The 25358-nt window shown below is 38.3% G+C and overlaps 1 protein-coding gene across 1 annotated transcript in view; it reads left to right on the top strand.

Annotated features, from left to right (window-relative positions):
* The window catches only part of LOC149158919 (uncharacterized), a 95529-nt gene that overhangs the window by 4064 nt on the left and 66107 nt on the right, over positions 1–25358 (top strand). The window contains exon 2 of the mRNA XM_089434131.1: positions 9512–9622. Within this exon, the coding sequence (XP_089290257.1) occupies positions 9512–9622 (111 nt within the window). The remainder of the gene's footprint in view (positions 1–9511; positions 9623–25358) is intronic.

Below are 25358 nucleotides of genomic sequence, written 5' to 3'. Positions count from 1 at the left end.
CCCAATGTAGATGAGAAGGAAACATTCTCATAAGTGCTTTTTTTCACCAATAGCCACCTCTCTATCCTTATGGGGTTGCCTTCCTCTTCCCATTGCTTTTAGCAATAAGCTCCTCATCATAAATTTGGGGTTCAAAGCATGTGCTAAAATGTGCAATGGTGTATTGAAATTGTTCCACCTGTCAACAATGATTTCTTGATCAAACCAGCAAAATGATCATCAACAAACAAAAGTTGTGGAGACTCCTGCGAAATGATTTCCATAGTTTTCTCAACCATGGAATCCATGCCATCATATACCTCTCCCAAGAAAGGTTGGTCAGTGTTAGCACTCCGGAGAAGCTCAAATGCAGGGGTTGTGAACTTTAGCAAGAAATCTACCTTGCTCCACCAATCCTCATCAAGGCACAATCTACGCACCATAGATCCCCGCTCTGAATCTGCTTGTCTCCACTCAATCCAAAGTTGACTCACCACCATAGAAACTAATGCATGCTTAACCTCAACAAGGCGGCGCAACATCACGAAGTTTGAGGCATATCTTGTCTCAGCAACTTTTAACAACTCCAATTTGGAGTACTCTCAAATATGGCCTGAGACTGGTGGTGGTTGGTGATGAATTTGATAATCTCCCTTGCTTCCCCTGTGACTTCCTTTATCCAGGAAACTTTGTTGTCGATCTCCTCTAAGATCAGATTCAGATTATGGACAATGCATGGTGTCCAAAAGATGTGGTCATACCTCCCCTCAATGATTAAACCTGCAGCTTTGCAAACTGGTGCATTATCCGTGATAACTTGCACCACCTTGTTAGCCCCTATTTGTTCAATAGCTTTTATAATAATATCAGCAATGAACTGTGCATCTTTCACCTCTCCTCTGAGCAGTCTTTTGCCTTGATAAACATTGCTCCTTTGGGGAAGTGGCAATGATATTATCAATGGTCTGCGCCTAATATCTGTCCAACCATCTGAGACTATGGTAACCCCAGAGCTAGTCCAGGAAGAACGAATTGGAGCTAAAAACATCCTCCACAAGTTCCTTCTCATTTTTGAGAAGCTGGGTTCTGACTTTCTCATAGTTGGGCCCCTTGTACCCTTGAGGAGCCTTGTTAACTGCCCTTATCATATCTTGCCAGTAAGGAGAGCGAACAACATTGAATGGGATACCACATGCATAAATGCACCTGGCCACTCTGGAATCAGCTTCTTCTCTTGCTTGCACATTCACCAATCTAGCAATTCTGCTATCCTGAACTGAATGGGATGCTGGGCCTCTGGTATTTTTGGGTGCTGGTTGTTCATGTTCTTGAGTGTGACCAGATCTCCTCTTTCTTGCTTCAACTACAATCCTTGGCTCAATGTTAGATGGAGCTTGAGTAAGGTCATCATGCCTTCTCTTAGTACCATCCGCCTCATCTTGCTCTCTTTGATATGCCCTCCTTACCAACGGATCTGATGTTTTTGTGCAACCTGCAATCCCCTGTCCTCCTCCATGCAATAGATGCGCCTTCACTCTTGGGTAGGAGCCCTTGTACGTATTATTGCAAAGATTGCATCGCCATTCCCATGAGCCACCACCTCCACATCTTTGAAGCTTCGTCACATGCCTCCAAAGAGGATAATATTCAGCCCTTGGGTTGGCCTAGGGCTTGAAGTTGCTGCTGCAGATTGGCTGGAAGCCATTGCTGCAAAAACAAATCTGTAAATAATAAAAACGTTTTTCATATTTTTGGCTATATAAACCCTAGAAAAATTAAAGAAATAGTAAGAAAAAAACTAAGAAATGAATATGGCTTACCCAAATTAATTTTCTGTGGCTGAATCTACCCTAAAATGCCAGAAAAGAGGAGAAATATGGCTGTAGCTGAGCCAAATCTGCTGCAAAATAAATTTAAAAACAGATCTATCAATAAAAAACGTTTTTCATATTTTTGGCTGCCTAAACCCTAGAAAAATTGAAGAAATAGTAAGAAAAAACTAAAAAAATGAATGTGGCTTACCCAAATTAATTATCTGTGGCTGAAACTACCCTGATATGGCAGAAAAGAGAAGAGAAATATAGCTGTAGCTGACCCAAATCTGCTGCTACTGAAATCTCCAGCTGAAATCTCTTTCTCTTGCTGCTGAAATCTCTTTCTCCTGCTGCTGAAATCTACTTTGCTCACTGCTCAAACACCCTAGCTGAAACAACTGCCAATCTCCAAGAGAAATGACTTGCTGAATAGTGTGATGAGAGAATGATAGAAGCTGCTCTTTTATAACTTTAGTTTAGGTTTCTAGAATAACCTAGAAACCCTAAAAAAATTTAAAAACCAATTAAAAAAATAAATTAAAAAACAAGTATTTTTTTGGGGGAAACGGGGCCCGTACGGCCATGTTTCCGTTTCGGGAAACGTGGCCGTACGGCCGGAAACGCGTTTCCAGGCCGTACGGTACGGGGAAACGCGTTTCGTTTCGTTTCCCCCTCTGAAACGCCCCCTTTACCAACGTTTCCTGCATCATAGGAAGGAGGGTTTTTTTTTGTTCCAGCTGTTGACCAGCATTGATTGAATTTGCAGGAGGCTGTTTTGACTGCGTTGACCATCTTTGATTGCGGTTTGGTGTGAGGAATTTTTGTTTGGGCAGGTCGCAGTTTTGGGCACGAAATTCGAGGTTATTTGACCAATGTTGACTGTGGTTAGGGCTGATCGTAGGTTGATTGTTTGACCAAACTTTGACTAGGCTGATTTTGACTATTTTGAGGGTTGTTTCATCTTGTTGTTTGGAGGCCGAAGTTGACTGAAGTTGACTGGATATTTGAGGGTCAAATATGTCCTATTGACCAGCGTTGACTTTTCTGGTTAGGGCTCTTTGAGTCTTTTGCTGCTGCCATAAATTATCAGAATTTGTAAATTGTAAATCTCTCTCTGCTGAACTATTGAAGACTAATAGAAGATTTGATCAAGGGTTTCCCCACATTGGGGTTTATCCTTGTCTGATGCCACATCTTGTGTCCTCTTGTCTTGGCTTGTCTTCTATTGTTTATGTTTATGTTCTATCTGCATTTTACTATCATGTTGATGTGATTGCTAAACTGAAATTGATATTGGGCTCATAAAGAAATTGAAGTAAAATTGCTCTAAAGCGTAGAACATACCATTGTTGCCTAAAATTAACAAGATGGTATGCTGAACTCATGTTGAGGTAGGTTCCTATATGTTTAAAATATTCCTTCCAGAAATTACCTTTGAATTTGGCGTCTCTATCGCTAACAATGACCTTTGGAAACCCATGTAATTTATAGACATTCATGCAAAATATCTTGGCGATTTGTTTTGCTGAGTCTGATTTCCTCATTCCTATGAAGGGTGCATAGTTGGTGAGTTTGTTGACTACTACGAGAATTTTTGTCCTTGCCATCAGACACAGGTAATCTTTCGATAAATTCCTTTGGTATTTCCTCCCACTTTTGATTTGGATTTTTTAAGGAATGGCGCAGTCCAGGGGTCATAATGTTTTCATTTTTATTTCTCTGGCATTTATCGCATTCAGCTACATATTTTTCAATATCATTATTCATTCCTTTCCATAAAAATGATTGGCGTGCATTATAGTAGGTTTTAAAGAAACCTACATGTCCGATTGACAGTGAATCATGGAACTCTTCGAGAAATTTGGCTTTAAATTTGGAATTTGGACTTAGGTAAATTCTTCTCTTGTACCACAGAATATCAATTTTTCATTCAAATTTTGAATTCTGAGGGTTATTGATTATAGCACTTGTTTCTGGATCTTATGCATACTCACTTCAAATTTAATTAGGCCATTTGGACAAGAGTTGAAATTTCAAGTAATGATGATTCTTCGTCCTTCCTAGACAAAGCATCTGCTACTACATTGTCTTTCCCCTTCTTATGTAATATATCCATGTTGAAGGCAACAATTTTTTCGATCCATTTTTGTTGTTTTGTAGAGAGCGTTTTTTTGCTGGAGGAGGTGCTGAAGACTATTATGGTTTGTTCATGTTAATAATTTACTTCCCAAAATATATTGTCTCCACTTGGCTAATGTGTGCATAATGACGAGCGATTCCTTGTTGTAAACTTGTATGTAGACATGAGATGTTATCGCTTGTTGAGATTCTTGCTTTCAAACACGATTGGGTGATCATCCCGCATTAATACTGCTCCTATGCCAAAACCTAAAGTGTCACATTCAATTACAAACAACTTTGAAAATTTGGAGTTGCCAATACAGGGGCATTAGACATAATTTCCTTCAAGTCTTCAAAACACTTTTTTGCTTCATCATCCCATCGAAATGAGTTCTTCTTTAGAAGGTTCGTTAGAGGTGCGGTTACATGGGCATAGTTTTTAATAAACCTTTGATAGTACCCAGTGAACCCTAGGAATCCTCTTAATTTGGAGATGCTGATCGGTTTGGGCCATTCTTTTATCGCTTTGATCTTATTAGGATCTACTTTTAATCCTTCCTTGGATATTATGTGTTTGAGATACTCTACCTCTTCTTTTCCAAAGTTACACTTGGACATCTTTGCATAGAACTGATGTTCTTCTAATATAGTGTGAACTTGCTCCAGGTGATGTAGATGCTTCTTCCATGTTTTACTATAGATTAGAATATCGTCAAAGAACACTAACACAAACTTCCTTAGATAGGGACAAAATACCTCATTCATGGTTGCTTGGAAAGTTGCTGGAGCATTAGTTAATCCAAAGGGCATTACCTTAAATCAATGTTGCGAACATCTCGACAACATCTCGATTTTTTCTCGAAAACATGATTTTTGGCCTAGTCGATGTTTATTGATATTTTCCCAATTTTTACGATTTTTTGGTTTTCTGGACCTTTGCCGATTTTATCCCGATGCCGATGTTCGCAACATCGCCTTAAATTCATAATGACCCTCATGTGTTCGAAAAGCAGTCTTCGCTATGCCCTCTAGCATTATTTGATTTGGTAGTATCTTGATCTCAAGCCTAGTTTTGAAAAGTACTGGGCTCCCTGAAGTTCATCTAGCATTTCTTCTATAAAGGGAATCAAAAACTTATTTTTAATCATTACCTTGTTTACACATAATCTAAAGGATCCATCCTTCTTTCGGACTAGAACCACTGGAGCAACATAAGGGCTTCTACTCTTTGAGATGATTCCACATTTCAAAAGATCTTGGACCAATCTTTCGATTTTAGTTTTTTGATGATGTGGATATCTATATGGCTTGATATTGACAGGGTTTGACCTTGATTTGACTTCGATTATGTGCTCAATTTCTCTTTCAGGAGGCATCTTCATAGGAAGATCTTGGAACACCCTTTTGTGTTTTTGAATCAATTTTTGAACTTCAGGTGTTTCTTTGCTACCCAATCTTGGTGCCAACATCTCCATTTGATGACATTGGACTACATATGCTAGTGCTCCCTTCCGGATCAACTTCTTCATCTGGTATGACGATACAATTTGATTCTGAGGGGGTTGGAACCCATATAACTTGTATTTGTGCCCCTCCCACCCAAACTTTATAAATTGCTTTTGATGTTTGGCAGAGCAAGTGCTTAGGTTTTGTAGCCATTGGATACCTAGGACCACATCCATTCCTCCTAATGGTACAATATAGAACGAAGTTTCTAGATTGTAGTCTTGAATATGTAATTTGACTTTATGGCGTTTCCCTACTTTTTCAATTTTCATTCTGTCGGCTACCATCACTTTCATATTGGGATGGGATATGCGAAAATGTTGAGCCCTTTTTCCATATTTGAGTCCAAAAAGTTGTGAGTGCTGCCAGTATCTATCAGAACCATTACATTGCTCTTTTTGATGTCCTTTGAACTTTAATGTTTGGGGTTGAGATATACTTGTCGTGGCTGATAATGACACTTGCAGAATATTCTTGCTATTTGATTCTGGAGAAAATTGTGGAGAATTTTCAACTTCTTCTATGTTTGACTTTCACTATCTGAATCATTGGTTGCTTCACATGTATACAGGTTCTTGGTCTCTCTTTCCCTTAACACGTTTATGTTTAAAATTCCATTTTTCGCCACAATGTTTGCACTTCTTTCATTCTTTGCATTTCCAAATTAGTTTTTCCTCCTTCATGTAGCTGTGTTGGAACATATTTTGTATTATCTGTGTTAGCAGTTTGGGGAAATCTTTGTCTCGAATATACTCTTTCAACTTTTGGCATGGGTTTCAAAGTCAAATTATTATTTAGGTCAAGCATATTCTTCATGCTTCTAGGGTTTGTCAAGTCAAAACAAAGTGTCATGAGTCAAATGAATCTACTTGAGTCAAAGTCCTATTTGTATTCCTTGAAAAAGATGTAAAAGAATTTTTATTTGAGTCAAAATAGTCAAATTGTCCTCCACAAACCCAGTCAGCCCTACTGAACAAGTCGACCTAGAAAGACACCTATTCGACCTCTTGGAAGGGTATAAATACAGTGCAATTCGACCTCATTTGGAGCATCATCACACACTTTGATTTCTGTGCAAAAGAGAAAGAAAAGGAGCAAAAAAGTCAAGAGAAAGAGAAGTCAAAGGAGAGAGAGAGAGAGTCTGAGAGAATTTTCTGTCACATGTGAATTCTGCCCTAGTTTCTGCCACATGTGCGAAGGTACAGGTCTGGTAGAATCTCAGGAAGAGTTGCAGGTCTGAAAATCACAGTTTAACTAGATTTGTTGACCATTGACCAACATTGACTTTATTGAATTTGACTTGGTTAGAGAAGGTTGGAAAGAGGGCTGACTTGGGGCTTGTGGAAGGACTTTGTCTTGGTGTTTGGGTCTTGGAATTCTCACTTTGATCTATTCTATAAGAAGAGAAGATTTTATAGGTTTTCCCCTTGGAGGGGTTTTGCCCTGGCTTGGAGCCTATCTTTTGTGTTCATTGTCTATTGGTGATCTTCATAGTTTATGTTTTTTGGTAATTGTTTGATGATCAGAACATAATAAAAATAATAAGAAGCCAACTCATAATCGCAACCAATTATCAAGTAAAAGAGAAATCAACCCTAATTGCTGCCCTAATCATTTCTCAACAATTTCTTCCAAGTGACTTTTGCCCCTTTTTATTTAATAATATTTTGCCCCTCCTTTTATTTAATAATAATATCATAAAGTAAGTTGGGCAATAGTCCTTTGTCTCCTTTGTCTCCTTAGTGATTTTCCCTGTTTGCTAGCCTAAAGGAGACAGTTAGGCTAGTAGGAAGGTATCTCCATGCTCAATTAAGTGGGACATTACATTTAAACCTGAGCAATTATTACAACGCGTGGCCTGGGAGGGACATTGAGTGAGGCATGCCAACAGAGGCATCTGACCTAGAGAATCAACCTTTATACCTCTTGCCTGAAACTCAAAGTACTTGAGCACTCGAGTTAGCCCACTGGGTTAACTAAACCTCTTTTTCAATCAAAGGTCTACTATAGTATTCAAGGTCTATTTTTGTAGAGTTACGAGTGTTAAGATAATAGAAAAGTATAAAGATAAAAAGCACATGCACATGCAAGGATAGTCTAATTGTTACCCCTTATATTTGCATGTGTGGTAAGTGTGTGATTTTGGTCACATGATGGAGTTTGAAGGTTCACTGAAGCACATTCTTCCACACCTTGTCAGCTCGCCAAACAAAGTTATGATTTTGCATTTTTGTTAAAGCATCTTTCTCCTTAATTGCTGAAGCTGTTCTAACTTCACCCTTTTAAGGTCCTTTATAAATTACAGCAGACAGACATAATGCATGCAGCCTACCTTTCTTCTTTGCTGGCTAGTCGGCCATGCGTCTCTGGGTTGGGGAAGCTCATCCAATCATATGTCTACAATTTTATAGAAACACCTGTGCCTTTCTTCTCTTCTTGGCCTGTCAAACGCCTCAAACCAGCATTGCTATATTTATGATTTGTGTCATTTTCAACACTTATGTCACCAAATTCTTGCTGTATACTGGTTATTGAACATTGGCCTTCTTCATGAACTTCTTTCCTGTTCATCATAGCTGGTTTTTCTGTCATTACACAGCCTTCATCACTGATTCTTGGATCTGATAGTGGATCTGAATTTGACTGAAAGCACCCTCCACTTTCATCAACAAGTACTTAAAAAATTTCATCAGTGTATTTCTCCAACGGATTCACATCATCTTGATGGGATGAATTAAGTCTTTAAAACTGTGATAGACAACAAATGGACCTAAAACCGCTTTAAGAACTTGTGGCCTACGGTGATGTATATCATAATACACCTTTCTGCAAGATTGCTGTTTTCCAATAGTGTGCCATTCACTCTCAGATACAGTTTGGTTCTTGGGGAGAATTTTGGAAACATCAGGAGGAAGAACCACATGTCTGTATTTGTAAGTGTCAACTGTGTATCTCTCTAAGTAATGAACTTGTCTCATGATGATGGAATGAACTAAGGCTTGATTTCCTTATGGACAACAAATGGACCAAAAACTTCTTGCATCCAAATGTGGCTGAAAACCTCTAAGAAAAATATGTATCAGCAAAATTAATGCAGGAAAATCTGAAGTTAGGAGGTGGAAATATGTAGGATAAGTTTTTTCTATAGGGCTTACTTGGCATATGAGTAAACTAAGGAGCTCGGAGGCAGGGAGAGTAATAGTTCAAAGTCTATACATATGTACAAGAGGCTCATTGGCAGCAGTACTTCACACAGGTTCCCAACCATGTATTATTCATCTATTCACATTGCTTTGTAATATTATCTTATCATTGATCTTCAGTTGTTTAGAATAGTTATATTTATGAAGTGTTTTTTCAGTTCATGGTGTTCTGAAAAAAATAAATTTGAAAAGAAATTGATGTGCCTCACCTCAGCTCAAAATATAATTTAACTAACAGAAAGATCTTTCACTTGTTACACTAAATATTATTTTGTGCCTGAATCTTGCCTTCAAATCCCAAGAAACAGACTTAACACCACAAACCTATTTGTGTAAAACTTTTGTACAAAGTGAACCCTTACAATGTGAAAAAATAAATGCTAAACCAAGAGTCATTATCATTTAAACAAATTTTGGAGAAACAAAACGAAATAACAATGCACATGGATTATTTAAACACAGGCGGTAAGAATAGCTGAGTTGTGAACTCTACAATCTGAAGATCAAATATTTGCAAGGATGAAAATGGAAAGAATGCCTTAGAGGTGCCCTGGACTTCGATCTCAGAAGCTATCTCTTCTTTGAATGCTTCCTATAACTTCTCCCTGGGATGAAGAGGAAAAAGGACATTTTTTGCTTGATCCTAGCACCAACACTCGTCTCAACATAATAATTTCTCTTAAATGACATTTCTCAGTTAAATTATGCAGTAACTACCTTCATTATACCTTCTTTTCAGTTACATTTTTTACTTTGCCCATTTTAGACATGGCTTTACAATATTGTAGGTACCTGACATTTAGTTTCTCAGCAAGACTCTTTTTCAGATGTTGATTTTATAAGAGGGCCAAATTTTGGCATTAACAGTACTTTGTGCTTGGAGTGCAGAAAGTTGATGAGTACCTTGCTAATCAGAATAAAAGTTTCTCATTATTGAAGAGAGCAGAAGGTTTCCCTGTACAAGAAGCACAAGGGCCTGAAACTTCGTCCAACAGACAGGTACCCCTCCTATAATATAGCTAGGGTAAATAATTTGAGAGAAATGAACGTTGTGTGCAACTTGAATATTAATATGAAACTTTATAATGGAATATAATACATTACCCATCTTCGTGCTTTTTTATGTTTCTGTTCATTTCAAATTACATTTTGATTGTAGAACCCACTGATTTTTTATTCTTTGTAAGCTTTTGGTCCTTCCATTTAGATCGAGTCAGATTGCTTCGATAACAATCCAAAGGGATTTCTAGGGTGTATGCAATTTGTGTTAGGGTCTTTCAAATCCTTTTCAAGTTTATATGTTTAGTTGCTTGAGCATGTTGCATATCTATCTATCTATCTATCTATCTATATATATAATAAATATGGAAAACCCTGTGGGATCCTCCTGTCTTCCCCAGAATATCTGGATGGAGGGTGGCCAAACCTCCAAAAAAAATTGTGGTTGGTAACTACTAACACCAAGGGACTTGACCAGATATGAACTTGTGATTTATGGTCTCCCCATTGGTAACATGCCTTGGGTCGATGGTTTCACTGATTGAATTACAGCTTAGCTGTTTTGGGCTAATAGTGATATATTTGTTTATACTTGTATCTTCTTTAAAATCCTTTTTGTGAAAAAAATTAAGCATTTGTTGTTTTACATATTGGAGCTCATAATAACCAAGAACACTATAACATCCAAGATGCTTGGTAGGTGTGGCATTGTAAACATACCATATTTTATCAAGAGTACTATTAGACATGGAAGCAAGTAATAGTACTGTTATGTATTGCAGAAAAAGATGGTTCTAACTGAGAATTTTCAATTATTTAAATTTTTTTTCTGGGATGAATAAGAAGATTTTAATTTATTATATATATTTTTAAAGGTATAAAGTACAGAAAATTACAAAATGCCTGGGTGGAGTAAGGCATTAAAGTGTTAGCTTCAGCCTTCTACTGCATGAAACAGGAGCTCATAGTCTATAGAGAGGTTCCTACATATAGCTTTATGAGAATAGATAGTCTAGAGAGAGGGTCCTACATACTGCCTTATGAGAATAGAACAATAGCCAGATAATCATAAAAAAGAAACAGAGTAGCAGCAGTCCTAACCAGTAGATAGGTTTGTAAAACTGAAAAAATACAGGAATACTGGCAGCTTAATCGACCTTTTTAGCACGCCTTGCCAAATTTGTTGCAATAGCATGGGGGGTTCAATGGATTGTGGAGTTTTGGACATGATCCTGTAAGCTTCTTGCACAGTGTAGCTGCTGCTGCCTCTGTAGCCTCATCTTAGGGTATCCTGTCCTGATTGCTATTGTATGCTTCTCGCTTTCAGTAGTGTGCATTGTTCATCTTTGGCTTGAGCAATGCTATTAGAACCGGTCCAACCAGTTGGAGGGCAAAACCGGTTCAGACTGGTGAACCAGACCATTTTTGGCTGGTTTGGTACTGAACTGGCTGGTTTTGTACAATGCTACCAAGGACCCTTTGAATGTAGTTTTTTTTTTTAAAGCAATGATTTCTTTAAATTTTTAACATTACCATTAATTGACTTGGATGTTTGGGAGCGGTTCCGAACTCATTGGATTTCATATGGAGAAAGTAGAATTTTAGATCCCACTAAAAATCCAGTAGACTTAATAGTTTTTTAGGATTTCAAGATGGGGGGATTCCAATGTTTCCATTGGATTTTGTCATGTATGAGGGTATGGAACTAGCATTTAATCAAGAGCACCAACCCCTCTATGTACCTTGATGTTAGTGGCATTGATTGTTGAACTCTTCTATCATGATCCTACTAAAAATGTATCCATCACTCAAACAAAATCTTGACTTGACATGCTAAGCTTTTTCTATCTTATTTTAATGCTTAGAGGGTGATATTGATGATGAAGATCCCAATATAGGCAAATATTTTAATGATATGTAGGTATCTGTTGTACCTTGATTGTTTTGGATGCTTGAGGCCATGTAGGGCCTGCTTTTTGATGTATTGTTGGTTTAGAGATGAATTGCCCTCGCGGCTATTTTGGTTATGTGCACCCTTACATGCTATATGAATTTGAACTTTTGCTTAATTGGATTTAAATGGTTTGGATTCATATGGATGCATATGAATATATATGTTTTTCTTTAAAATTTGAATATTTTATGTGTTTTTGGTTGACTGGATTTTTGGTCCAGTTTTTTATTGGTTTTGGTTTGGTTCCGACTGATTCTCGGTTTGGGGGATCTACAAGTTCGATGACCGGTCCGGTTCTGATAACATTGGGATTGAGTATGAATAGATTCATTCAAGAATCTTTGGAGTTCCACTCTTGTTGATTTGGGGTAGCATCGGATGTGCTCTAGCCATGAAATTTGGTGGAGAGGCTAAGGCACATGAGATCTCCAATACCCAGAAAGGCTTTAAGCAGATTCTAAACAGTTTGGGAGATATTAAAATAATCAATATTTTTAATGGAGTCCCTAAGTCTAAACTTAGGGAAATCAAAATATTATTGTGAATTAATATAAAACTGTGTTAGAATGGTCCAAAAGTCATGGATCAAACCAGATCTAATATTAGTCGTTGATTATGGACTTAATCTCGGCCGTTGATTTGTCACTTGAGGGCCACTTGGAGAACACACCAAGAGATCAAGATTTCGACTTTCTGGGGCTGGGTTTGCTGAGAAAGTTGAGAGAGTGATTTGGAGTTGCAGCTGAGGGGCAGTGAATACAGAAGCAGAGAGGCAGAGATAGTGCCGGGAGGATCAGTGCAACAGCCAGGAAAGTTGACGCGGAGGGTAGAAGCCGGAACTGCCAGGAACAGCCGGAACAGCCGGGAAAGCTGACGCAGAGGGTAGAAGCCAGAACTACCAGAACAGCTGGGAAAGCTGACGCAGAGGGTAGAAGCCAGAACTGCCAGTAACAACCAGAACTGTCGGGAACTGCCGAAACAGCCGAGAAAGCTGACATAGAGGGAAAAATTCGGAACTGCCGGGAGAGCTGATGCAGAGGGCAGAAGTCGGAACTGTTGGGAACTGCCAGAACTGCCGGGAAAGCTGACGCAGAGGGCAGAAGCCGTAACTGCCGGGAACAACCGGAACTGCCAGAACTGCCGGGAAAGCTAACGCAGAGGGCAGAAGAGGCTACCGCAGTCCCTAGAGGTTGACACTGGGGTTTTTCGTGGGGCAGATTGAGTTGAGGAGTTGCCAGAGTGTTTATCCGGGGTTTCAGCCAGAGCATCTGTCTCCGAAGGAGAGGTACTACTACCGAGATTTTTCTTTGTTGGGTGAGCTGGATTTGGCACCCATATTGTATTTTGAAACTGCTTAATAAATCAAACCCTCAGATAACTGCACCGGTTTTCCCGCATTGGGTTTTTTCGGGGACATTAGTCCAAAAATAACAGTGTCATTTGTGTGCTTGTTTCTATTTCCTTCAATTGATGATCTGTAATGTGTTGAGCATGTACTTGCGTTTATTTTTAGTATTTACATGGTAAATAACTTGTTAATGAATCAGAACAAGTAGGAAGGAATAAATCAGAAAGTACATGGAGGGTTTCTAATTGTTAGACTTAGAAACTTCAACAACTCTCTGTGCACAGGATGGGTATTTGAGTTGAGATCTTGCTAGAAGTGATGTACTTTTGTCCGACCAATCACAAAGAAGTCATGGTTTAAAAGTTGATATCATGGTTCTCTATTTTAGGGGGAACTGTTGTTGCTAGGAGTCTTTCCAGAAGTGTTTTTTTCCATCTTCACTCTCCCAGAAGTTTTTATGGTGAATCAAATCTGAGTGTGCTTTGGTGTGGACCCAAATGAATGATCCATCAAAGAAGTTACTTTGTTGAACAAGTTCTTGAGCTCAATTTCTCAAGCATATTTTTTGATCAAGCAAGAGGCCATTTGTTTCCCAAATAAAGCCCCCTCCAAAGGTAGATTCTTTGAAGGTTGATTATGTGTGTAAGCAGTTTGATAGATCTCACAAGGGTTGAGAAAGTGAAGATTGGGATTGCATTGAGAACAAACTTATTAGAAGCATACTACTGGCAAGTGAGAAATATGTGAAAGTTCGGCCATGGAGCCTTTTTTGAAGCTTTGTAGAAGGCTGTAAGTTTATTCCAACATTTTCTATTAAGGGGATTCCTAGATAGAGTAAGGGGAGGGAGCCAATGCCAAAGCCAAGAGTTTTTCCTATATTTCTTTGGACAACAAGACAAGCATGTTGTAGGATTTGGAATTGTTGAATTTCCCTCATGATGGTAAGAGGAAGGTATCAAGGACATGCTTAAAGGCTTTGCCTTTAGAAATGGTGGCCACACTAGGAAGCACAATATCATCAACAAACTGAAGGTGGGAGATAGATTCTTTTGAAGGGGAGTAGAAACAACATTGAGCTTCCTGTTTTCTTTCACTTTTGTAGGGCTACACCTTAGGTCTTAAGCCATTACAATGAAGATGAATGATAGGAGGGGACCTGTTATCATGCTTTCCTGCACCCTGCAAAAATGAGTTTGGAAAATAAAGTATGATAAGTGCAAAACAAATAAGAGGGTCGCCCTATGGTCACTTGATAAGCCCCTTCTCTATTTAGACTCTTAGAAGTCTAGGGAGGATTCCCTATTCAGAAGTAGGATCAACAAGCATGTAGGGTTGGATGGTCTCAATAAAATTGTCCCCAATAAAAAAAATACCACAGTAGTATTTCACATGGTTGGAAAGATTGTACTTGCTTCTCTCACCATTAACCTGGTATGAAATAATGCTACAACAAAGTATTTTGTTCCCAAAAGTCAAAAGAAAACTAGTTACAACAGTTAGGATTTTCCATTTGTCATTTGCAAAAATAAAGTCATCTACACTTGGTACTTAGAAATTCTAACCCCAAAAAAACTAACGCTAAAACTAAGATTTTAGTTTGATTGAAGTTTTGATTTTGTGAGTAGCAATTCAAAATACTTTCAAATATTAACTGTGATATGTTCGAATGAAAGAGAAATTCAGGACAAACATTTAATCTCTACAATGCACGAAATTCGACACAATGTTACCAGCAAGATAGGAGAGAGCAGTAGCTGAGAGCCAAACCAATCTTTATTCATAAGTTTTCAAAAGGCTGGACTCTAGAGTCAACCACGATAGCCAATTACAAATTCGTAATGGAGATCTTCATTTTGTACAATAGTGGAGACAAGAAGAATATAGAATGATAGGAGAATGCCAAAGAATTTTTGATGATGAATGGGGAAGAGAGCGCTCTTATTTATATTTATTTTGGAGGGAAAGGGGGTGCCCCCTTTTCATGCTTGATGATCGAGTTAATAGGAGTGAATATAGAGTAGAGTGAATAAGATGTGGCATGGGGAAGTTGAGTGAACTAGGGGATAAGAGTAGCAAGGTGGAAAGACACCCTCTTAAGGAAGAGAGGTGGCAATGCAAGTGAAGTGCACCCTCTTTGAAAGTGGGGTGAAGTGAGGTCAAGGTGTCATGGCCTTAGAATTGATAGGTATACTTAGCAAGCCGGTTTGCCTTGCTCTACCTTGCATTGGATCTCGACCTTGATCTGCTACTAGTGGATCTACATCTGGGTATGCAATGATTGGAATGGATGGAAATGAATCTACTCAAACCGTTGTGAATTAGAAGGCGAGTGAAGTGCATGAGAGAGTTGAGTGAAGTGGGGTTAGGTGGCATGCATGTGGAGTGAGGTGTAGTAGGTGCCATTCATGTGGGGGTTTAGTTAAGTTAAAGTGGGTACTCTCCTTTTTATTTTATCTTTTGTTTCATGCATCCAATTCCCATGCATGAGGTGCCATTTGGTAGAAGCCTCTCATTGTGCCATATGTCGACCCTGCAAAGAGCCACATGTCACCCGTGCATGGTGCCATGTGTCACTCATGCATGCAATCTTGAATTGTCATGCATCTATACAACATTATACTCATCGGACTTGGAATTTCATGGGGAGTCCACTAGTGTTGTCAGAATATGTATGCATTATCCCAGACTCATGCATGTGTCTCAAAACTATCAGAACTTGTTGCATGTTGCATGCATGTCCATGTGTGTCACATGCTAGCCATACCGAAAAATGCTACGAATAGAAAGTCTAAGAATGTCGCATGCAAGACCACCATTGGATTTGGAATTCCGAGAGGAATCCAAATATGGTGTCAGAACCACCATGCAACACGATGCATGCATGAAAACTCAACTGAAATCGAAAATGCTCGCATGTCGCATGCGACTATATCACTGGAATCCTGAAGTGATGAAGATGCTCCTTATATTAATGTGTGTGCCATGCAACTGCTCGATCTCCTCCAAACTAAAAAAATCTCTTATGTCATGTCTCGAGTTTTGTACTAAGAAAAATTGTTGCACTAGTCTGCAACGGACTATGATGGTAACTCGATTGGTCTGCTCTCTTTGTCTGGGTCATCCAGGCTAATGGTGTGAACTAGTGGTTGACTCCTAGTTATAGTGGAACTAACTAGGGTCAACAAATGGCAACTCAAGGGGAAGAGATCCCCCTGAGGTATGTCTAGAACACTAGAATCTTTGCTCGATTTGGAACTGAAAGACACTTTGGGAAAATATGTTGTGTAGGCTAGTGTGCCTATCCAATGGGTGAATGGAATCATGAAGGTAAGTGCCTCTATTGAGAACTGGAAAGAGGCATGCCCATCAAATAATCTATTACTCGCGATTCTCTATCTTTGTATGATATCTCCCTTGGGAAATGAGTTGAAGTCGACAGATTGAGATACTCGCCTAGTTAAATGCCAATGATGAAAACACCTAGCACATGCGATGGGACCCACCAATGAAACTAATGGGTCCTAAGATATGAGCACAAACTCGTCGATGTGAATATGTATGTTGAATTTGAACATGGACAAGTTTCACCTGTCAAACCTCAATAATTGGCTATAATGGCTGACTCTAGCCTTTTGGAAAGCTATGAATAAAAATAGGTTTTTCTCTTAGCTACGGTGCTCTACTATCTTGGTGGTAATGTTGTGTTGAATTTTGTGCATTATAGAGATTAAATGTTTGTCTTGAATTTCTCTTTCATTTGAACATATCACATTTATTGAATGTCTTTTGAATTTCTGCTCACAAAATCAAAATTTTAATCAAACAAGGATCTTAGTTTTATTGTTAGTTTTTTTTTGGGCTAGAATTTCAAAGTTCCAAGTGTAGATGACTTTATTTTTGAAAAAAAAATTAGAAAATGCTAATTGTTGTAGCTAGTTTTCTTTTGATTTTTGGGAACAAAATACTTTGTTGTAGCATTATTTTGCACCAGGTTAAAGATGAGAGAAGCAAAGTATGATTTTTTCAGCCATGTGAGATACTATTGTGGTATTTTTTTTATTGGGGACAATTTTATTGAGATCATCCAAGCCTACATGTTTGTTGATCCTACTTTTGATTAGGGAATCCTCCCTCGACTTCTGAGAGTCTAAATAGAGAAGGGGCTTATCAAGTGACCATAGGGTGCGCATCTTATTTGTTTCACACTTATCATACTTTAGTTTCCAAACCTATTTTTGTAGGGTGCAGGAAAGTGTGATAACAAGACCCCCTTGTTGAATTCATTTGCTTGTCGAGAAGGGATTAAGGGGAGAGTCATGGATGAGAATGGACTGGAAATTTTATTTGGTCATGTTCATTAGCCAATGAATCTAGGCATCTCTTAATCCATGGCTTTCAACATTTGTTGAATGTAGGTCCAATAGAGTCTATCAAAAGCTTTGGACATGTCAAGATTGATTATCACTCATTGAGCTATAAAGATGCCATCTAGTATTTGCCTTCCTACAACATAGCCTCCTTGTTGTTCTTTGGAAATGATTTTCTCAAGAAGAGGCTTGAGATGCTGGTTGCCACTTTCAATATGACTTTGTAGGCAATATTGCATAGGGAAAGCAGACAAAAACTATCAAGGGTGTTAGCTTCATTTTCCATAGGTATGAGGATGAGGAAAGTGGCATTGAGACATTGTAATATGCTTCCAAAGGTTTTGGAATCTTTGACCTTGGCCCAAATCTCTATTTCAGTAATATCTCAAAATGTATGAAAAAAGTCGTTGAGAAGCTGCTGGACCATTTCTTTTACTATGCTTTCCCAAGTGCCATTTCTTTTACTAGAGCTTTCCCAAGTGCCATTTCTTTTACTACATGCTCAACTTCCATCATAGTAACAAGCCACATCAATGTGTTATTTTGCTCATTTGTGATCAGCTTTGGGATGTATCTTGATATATTGGTGACGGCTTCTTGTCTCTTGTTACCATTGAATCCTGCACTCTAGATTCAAAGTCCAAAGGTTGGTGCAAGCCTAAAGGTAACTCAAGGGGGATGTTACTATCAAATCAACAAATCCTCTTACTTAAGATCGACTCTCTTCAGATAAAAGGGGGTTTCTTTAGGGTTAGGATTACTAAACCTTAGACAGAAGAGGCTCAAGGGTGCTTGAAGATTTGCTTTAGTAAAACAGATCTTTATTTGATTTATTAGGTTTCTTTTTAAGGGTGTTGGTGGGGAAAGATTATTAGTAGTTATCCAAGGATGCATATGATGCCAATGAGGTCACTTTGAGGGCCGACTTTGGATGATTAGTGAGAGGAATACTCGCTGCAATAACATTCGAAGGATTATGAGCAAATGGAGATTACATATGGTTGAGATGAAACAAGATTATAGGCCCTCTATAGGTGCTACACTCGTGCACATGTTAGGGAAATAAAGGGATATTTCTATCCCTTTTTAAAGATCCTGTGAACCTTTTTCATGCATAACAAATCATAACTCTTCAAATCTAGAAATGAAAGTAGTAAGGAGAATAAATTGACAAGACTTTATTTTATTCTCCTTTCTCAATAGGTTTCTATCCTACTCGAGTGTTTGGAAAAATAGGGTATTTCCACACAAGACGAACACCTTAAGCAATTGCTCCCACAACTAGATCAAAGATCAATACACTTGTAAGTTGTGTATTATGTGGTTAAAACCGTCAAAGAGGGAAACAATCCATGGTCCTAGCCAACACATCCACTTTATGCAATATAACATGACAAATGAAAATTTGTATATAAGAGTTTTTGGTTATCGATCTTTTGCAAATGACATCTATGATTTTTAAATAAAGATAATGGATCAGTCAAGTGCTAAGCCACGAATCAATATAGCCATTAGTATCGAGGAGAATATGGGTTTTCAAATCACTTTATGTATAAAACATACTGTGACCATTAAATTACATAACTGCAAATGCATACTACAACATAGTAAAGAAACACACTTTCCCCAAATGACAAATGAGACCAAATTGATCTTAACTAACTCCTAAGTGTCTAAATATTTAGTTCATTTTAGATAACAGTGTTATGTTCTATGCTTGTAACAATTACTTCAATGTCCTTTTATCAGCCCAATGACAATTTCCACTTAGATTTCAATAGCAATCACATTAACCATTAGATCAACATTGACAGTAACTGTAGATAGAACATAAATAATAAAATGCAGAAGACAAGTCAAGACAAGAGAACACAGATATTTGGCTAAAGCCAGGGGAAAACCCCCAAAGGGGGAAAACCCTTAATCAATCCTTCTTATTATCAAATATCAAATGTTCAGCAGAGAGAGAATATCCAATAGAGTACAATGATGAAAGTCAAAGTCAATGTGACATGACTTTTTCAAGAATCCAAACCAATATCCAACTGATGAAGTCAAAGTCAAATCTGATCAACTTGATGAAAGTTTGCAATTCTAAAAAGTCAACGACAATCAACGTGCCCTAACAAGTCAACAGTTAATGGTCAACACAACAGTCAAACAACTCCTCTTGAGCTCGGTCAAAGTCAAAGATACTCGGCCTTCCTTGGTGGTCAAACAACAACAAAAACAATCAACAAAATGGTGGTCAAACCTAGTCAAATGATGAAGTCACCCTGCGATCAAAATAATCCTCCAAACTTGTGGCCAAACCCAGTGAAACATCACCTTCCTCGATTTTTGTGCCAAACAATGCGGCCTGCTAGGACAGATCCTTCCCTGGTCAAATCACAGTCAAACAGTCCCTTAAAGTCCAAATGTCAATGCTAGTCAAGGTCTCTTCAAGAAAATTAACTTAGCGCAGGTCAAATCAGCTCCAAGAAACTTGCATGTGTGGAAGAACAACTGCCTCAGATGTACAAACCAATCAGATGAGGAGAGAGAATGATATGTTGTGAATGTGCCAAATGAGGTGAACATGAGGCTATATTTAAAGTGGTTGGTGTGGGTGAAGAGACATGTCTTTTCGTCAAGAGCGTCGACGTGAATACGGAAGACCTGAGCCGACATGAAAAATAGGCATTTGTGGGAGGACAAAATTCCAAAATTTCAAATGAAGAATGATGTGATCAAGTGTGCTTCAAGGGTGAAGAGTGCCATCAAAAGAGGAGGTGCCAAATGAGGGGATTGATCCCTAGTTGCCAACTTTAACATATCCTATCATCCCCCCTCGAGAGAAACTTGGGATAGGATCGAAAGATTTACAATGGTTACATAGGAGGACGAAGGAGGAGACAATAAAGTCTATCTTCCCTTGGTGACAAGTTCCTGAACTCCTAACATAAATTGAAGTTTGGAAAACTTTGTTTTTGTAAGATACTTGTGAAAATGTCTACAATTTGATCATTTGTACAATGAAAGAGCACTACAAGAATACAATCATGAATGAGCTTTCAGATGAAGCACATTTGTAGCTCAATGCGTTTGCTATGGTGATGTTGAATTAGATATTTGGTGAGCTTGATGGCACTCTAATTGTCATGCTAGAGTGTGGTTAGCTACTGCAATTGGAACCCAAACTTTGAAAGGATTTGTTGAAGACACAAGTATAACTGAATTGAATTAACCATTGCACAATACTCTGCTTTCGGGAAGAAAGAGTGAGAGCTTGTTGTTTCTTACAAGCACAAGTCATAGGTCTAGAACCATGACTGAAAACATAAGTTGTAGTGTACTTTCGATGATTAGGTTGCCAGCCCAATCAGAATTAGTGAAACCAACCAACAAAGGAGTCTCCCCTGAACTATAATAAAACCAAAAATTGAATTGTACCATGAATCATTGTTATTGAAATCGAAACAAGTGGTTGGTCCAACCAGTTTTGAGGGAAAATCAATTTAGCCAATGGTTTTGGGTCATTTTAAGTTGGTTTGGTATCAAACCAACTAGATGCATACAACCCAACTAAGGACACACAAATTTCAAATGTAATCGTCATTCATCCCTTGCCACTTTTATCATTTTAACAATTGGCATATGCTTTTAGTTTCTTTCATTTTGCACCTACATTGACCTTCAAGAATTTCCAAGCCCTTCTTCTCATAGGATGAGGCAAATAGGGAAGCAGTATCAGCAGTTGACAACAACCAACAAAAGAAAGGATAGTTGATCAAGGACAAATGGTAAATGTTAAGTATGGAAGGATGTGGACATGCTACCTCTATGAAGGCCTCCTATTTGCACCCCTCCTCGACAGTGAAAAAATAGCCCCAAGGTGCATGCACTAATAAAGGACGAGATAACCACTAAGGTGAAATAAGGAAACAAGTATTACTTCCAAGCATCATGATCCATTATCTAATTTTGACCCATGAACCTTAGATGCCCAAAACATTCTCTGTATGCATTTTACAAAGAGAAAGGAGCCAACCAATCAATCCAAATATAAAGCTTAATTTTCTCTCAAGTGTCATAGTTGCATCAAGAATAGTCCTTGAAGCAAAGAAGTGGTTTCATGTGCCAACTACATTGTGAACAGGCCTTGCAACTATTAGAAGTATAGAGATCCTTGTATATGATAGAGGTTGGACATCAAACTTTAACATATTTTTCTTCTAAGTAGGCTAGAGATGGTCGCTAGTTTGTCTTTTATACTAATGGAGAAAAGGATGTGTGCAACATCTTTGGTAGGGGAGCATCACAAGGAAGTTTTTGACACATGTAAGGCTTGGAGAGCAAGCAGAGTGTTAGAGCTTGTGTACTCAAAGAATTAGAAAAGTTTCCAATGAATATGCCATTATTGAGAAAAATTCTTATAGATAGCTAGGAGCAACTAGGCTCTAATATTTATTGATATCAATAATGTGAGAAGAAGATTTCAATGATTATGAAGGTCAAATTTAAAAATGAAAGGAAAATTTGTATATATAAAAGTAAAAGAAAAAGCAACCAACCAGCAAGTCTTGAGTTGTGATGACTTGGTGCACATTTTAGGGTTCAATAAAGAGTTGTATGGTAAAAATTGTTGAAAATGGTTGTTATTAATGTCGAAGGTGTGAACATTCCCCCCCTTAATCTGAAGGGATGTTGGTGAGTCCAAGCATCGTTCTGAATCTTTCAAGCTTTTCTCTTCCAAGCGCTTTGGTGAAGATGTCTGCAATTTGCTCATTTGTGGAACAATGACGGAGATGGATTGTTTTGGCCTCAACATGATGTCGGATCAGATGATATTTAGTATTGATGTGCTTAGTACGATCATGGAACTTTGGGTTCTTGGCCAACTTTATTGCAGAGGTGTTATCAATCATGAGTGGAGTTGATTGTACTTGTTTTACCTGCAAATCTTCAAGAATTTTCCTGAGCCACACAATTTCTTTCGTTGCTTCAGTTGCTGCCATGTATTCTGCTTCTGTTGTGGAATCTGCTGGAACTGATTGTTTGCGTGATCTCCAGGAGACAGCTCCTGATCCAAGACTCATAGCATATCCTGAAGTAGATACCCCAGTTTCTTTGTCTCCATCGAAGTCTGAATCAGAGTATCCAATCAAGCTGAAGTCGTCCACCTGTGTATACTTGATTCCAAGGTCTTGAGTTCCCTTCAAGTACCTTAGAACTCTTTTTGCAGCAGACCAGTGTCCCTCACAAGGCTTTTGCATAAACCTGGAGAGGATTCCAACAGCAAATGAAATGTCTGGTCTGGTAGTAGTGAGGTAGATGAGACTTCCTACAAGCTGTCTATACTTTGTTGCATCCTCAAATTCCTTTCCTTCAATAGATGTGAGCTTCAAGTTTTGTTCCATTGGAGTAGAAAGAGGATTGCACTCTGTCATGCCAAATCTGTTTAACAAATCTCCAATGTATTTCTTTTGAGAAAGAAATATGGATTTTGGATGTTGGGTTACTTCAATGCCAAGATAGTAATGAACATAGCCCAAATCAGTCATTTCAAAACTTTTTCCTAATTCTTTCTTATGGATGCAATATAGCTTTCATTGTTCCCTGTCATTAAAAGATCATCTACATATACCACAAGATATACAATTGTTTTGCCAACTTTCTTGACAAATAAAGTTGCATCATCAAGATCAAAATGTTTGAAGTTGAGTTTCAGAAGATGCTCAGTTAGTTTTTCATACCAGGCTCGTGGTGCTTGTTTGAGGCCATACAAGGACTTCACAAGTTTGCATACTTTGTGTTCATGTCCTTTCACAGCAAATCCTTCAGGCTGGGACATAAAAACATTCTCTTTTAGATCTCCATTCAAGAATGCAGTTTTTACATCCATTTGATGGACTTTCCAACCGTTCTGAGCAGCGAGTGCAAAGAGTGTCCGGATGGTGGCCCATTTTGCTGTGGGGGCAAAAGTTTCCTCATAATCGACCCCTTCCTTCTGTGCAAAACCTTTTGCCACAAGCCTAGCTTTGTGCTTGTCAAGTGAGCCATCAGCTTTGTACTTGTTCTTGTAGACCCACTTGCAGCCAATTGGTTTGGTTCCAAATGGAGGATCAACCAGCTTCCAAGTGCCATTCTTTATGAGGGCATCATACTCCTTCTGCATCGCTTCTTTCCATTTATCATGAGAAGCAGCTTCTTTGAAGGAAGTTGGTTCAAAATCTGTAGACAAGTTCAATTCACAATCATAAGTAACATCCATATCAACAGGTGAATTAGAGTTATCTACATCACCTCCATCTTGTCGGTTTGTATTTCTGGTTCCTGCTTTTCCAATTTCATCAGGATGAACACTTTCAAGTGTCTTTGTCAGCCACTTTGGGGGACCTTTCTGAGATGGTCCAAGCTGCTCTGTTGATTGAGTTGGGACTGAATCAAGATTGAGTCTCCCAATTCTATCAATTACATCACTTAAAGCATCATCCATTGTTGGAGTTTCATGCAGGGGAGATTGTTCTTCAGAAGAAGATTCCACATGTTATTCTAGTATAGGAATCCCCCCTTCAAGATGTGGAATCTGATTATCAAATTCTTGAAATGATTTCGTTTTTGCGAATCTATCCAAGCGATCAAGTTGCCGCTCAACAACACTGTCAGATTTGGATGATTCAAGAAAAATGACATCTCTAGATACAACAAACTTTTTATTTACTTCATCATAGAGACGGTATGCTTTAGAGGTGTTTGAATACCCCAGGAAGATACACTTACGACTTCTAGCACCAAGTTTGTTTCTATGTACCTTTGGTATTAAAGCATAACAGGTGGAACCAAAAATCCTGAGATGTTTTACCGAAGGAACATGTCCATACCACAATTCATAAGGAGTCTTGTTTCTTATAGCACTAGATGGACATCTATTCTTTATATATGCAGCACATAGAACAGCATCAGCCCAAAACATTATCTTTACATTTTTGAAGAAAAGCATGGATCGTACCATATTCAAAATTGTTCTATTCATTCTTTCTGCTACACCATTCTGTTGGGGATTATAAGGTACAGTTGTTTGATGTTTGATCCCATGTTGGCGAAGATAGTTTTCAAATTCATTTGATGTATATTCTTTTCCATTATCAGTGCGAATAGACCCAATATGAGATTGTGCATCATTTTCAATCCACTTATGAAAATTCTTGAATGTTTGAAAAGCATCAGATTTGTTCTTCAATAAATAAACCCAACACATTCTGGTGTAATCATCAATAAATGTCATGATATATTTATTTCCATTTGCAGAAGGAACAGGCATTGGACCACATAAATCTGAATGAATGAGTTCAAGCTTCCTATGTGCTCTTGAATGTGAATCATGAAAAGACTGTTTGCTATGCTTTCCTAGAATGCAAGCATCACATTGCTTATGTTTTCTAGGAATTGTAGGCAAACCAGCAACACCATTTTTCTTCAACAAGCGGAGACTATCATAGTTTAAATGTCCAAATCTAGCATGCCATAATAAACTTGACGGAAGTGTACCTTCTTCATGATGAGAAATATATGAGAAATGTTGTGCATGAGCAGAGGTTCCTTGCAGTTTAAGAAGTCTTTCTTCTTCTATACCCCTCATGACAAGTGAGTGGTCAGATGCCTTTCTTACCTCAAGCTTTCCATCAAACATATGAATGGAGTGACCTTGCTGGCGGATGTGGACCAGGGACAGCGAGTTTCTCTTGAGCTGTGGGAGATATAGAACATGATCCAGAAGAAAGTCTGGAAGACCAGGCAGTTTAAGCCTGATTGTGCCAAGCCCTGATGGCTTGATTTTTGGCTGATCTGCAAAGTATACTGCTCCATCAACATTGTCAGTGAAATCTTCAAAGAAATCTTTCCTATGAGTCATATGACAGGTTGCTCCTGAATCAAGCAACCAATCATTTTTCGAAGAAGCAAGTGAAGCATTAAACAAATCTTCATTTACTCCAATGTTACATTGTGCCTCAATATAGTGAGCGGATTCAGGTGCTTTACCTTTGTCTGTGTCATCAGTTTTACCTTTCTGCTGGTTTCTTCTCT

Source organism: Pinus tabuliformis, chromosome 5_2, assembly GCF_031772625.1.
Source record: "Pinus tabuliformis cultivar Carrire ecotype Pingquan chromosome 5_2, CPIR1, whole genome shotgun sequence".
NCBI classification, from domain to species: domain Eukaryota; kingdom Viridiplantae; phylum Streptophyta; class Pinopsida; order Pinales; family Pinaceae; genus Pinus; species Pinus tabuliformis.
The sequence above is the reverse complement of the archived record's forward strand: the minus strand, read 5'-3'. Positions and strand labels throughout refer to the sequence as shown.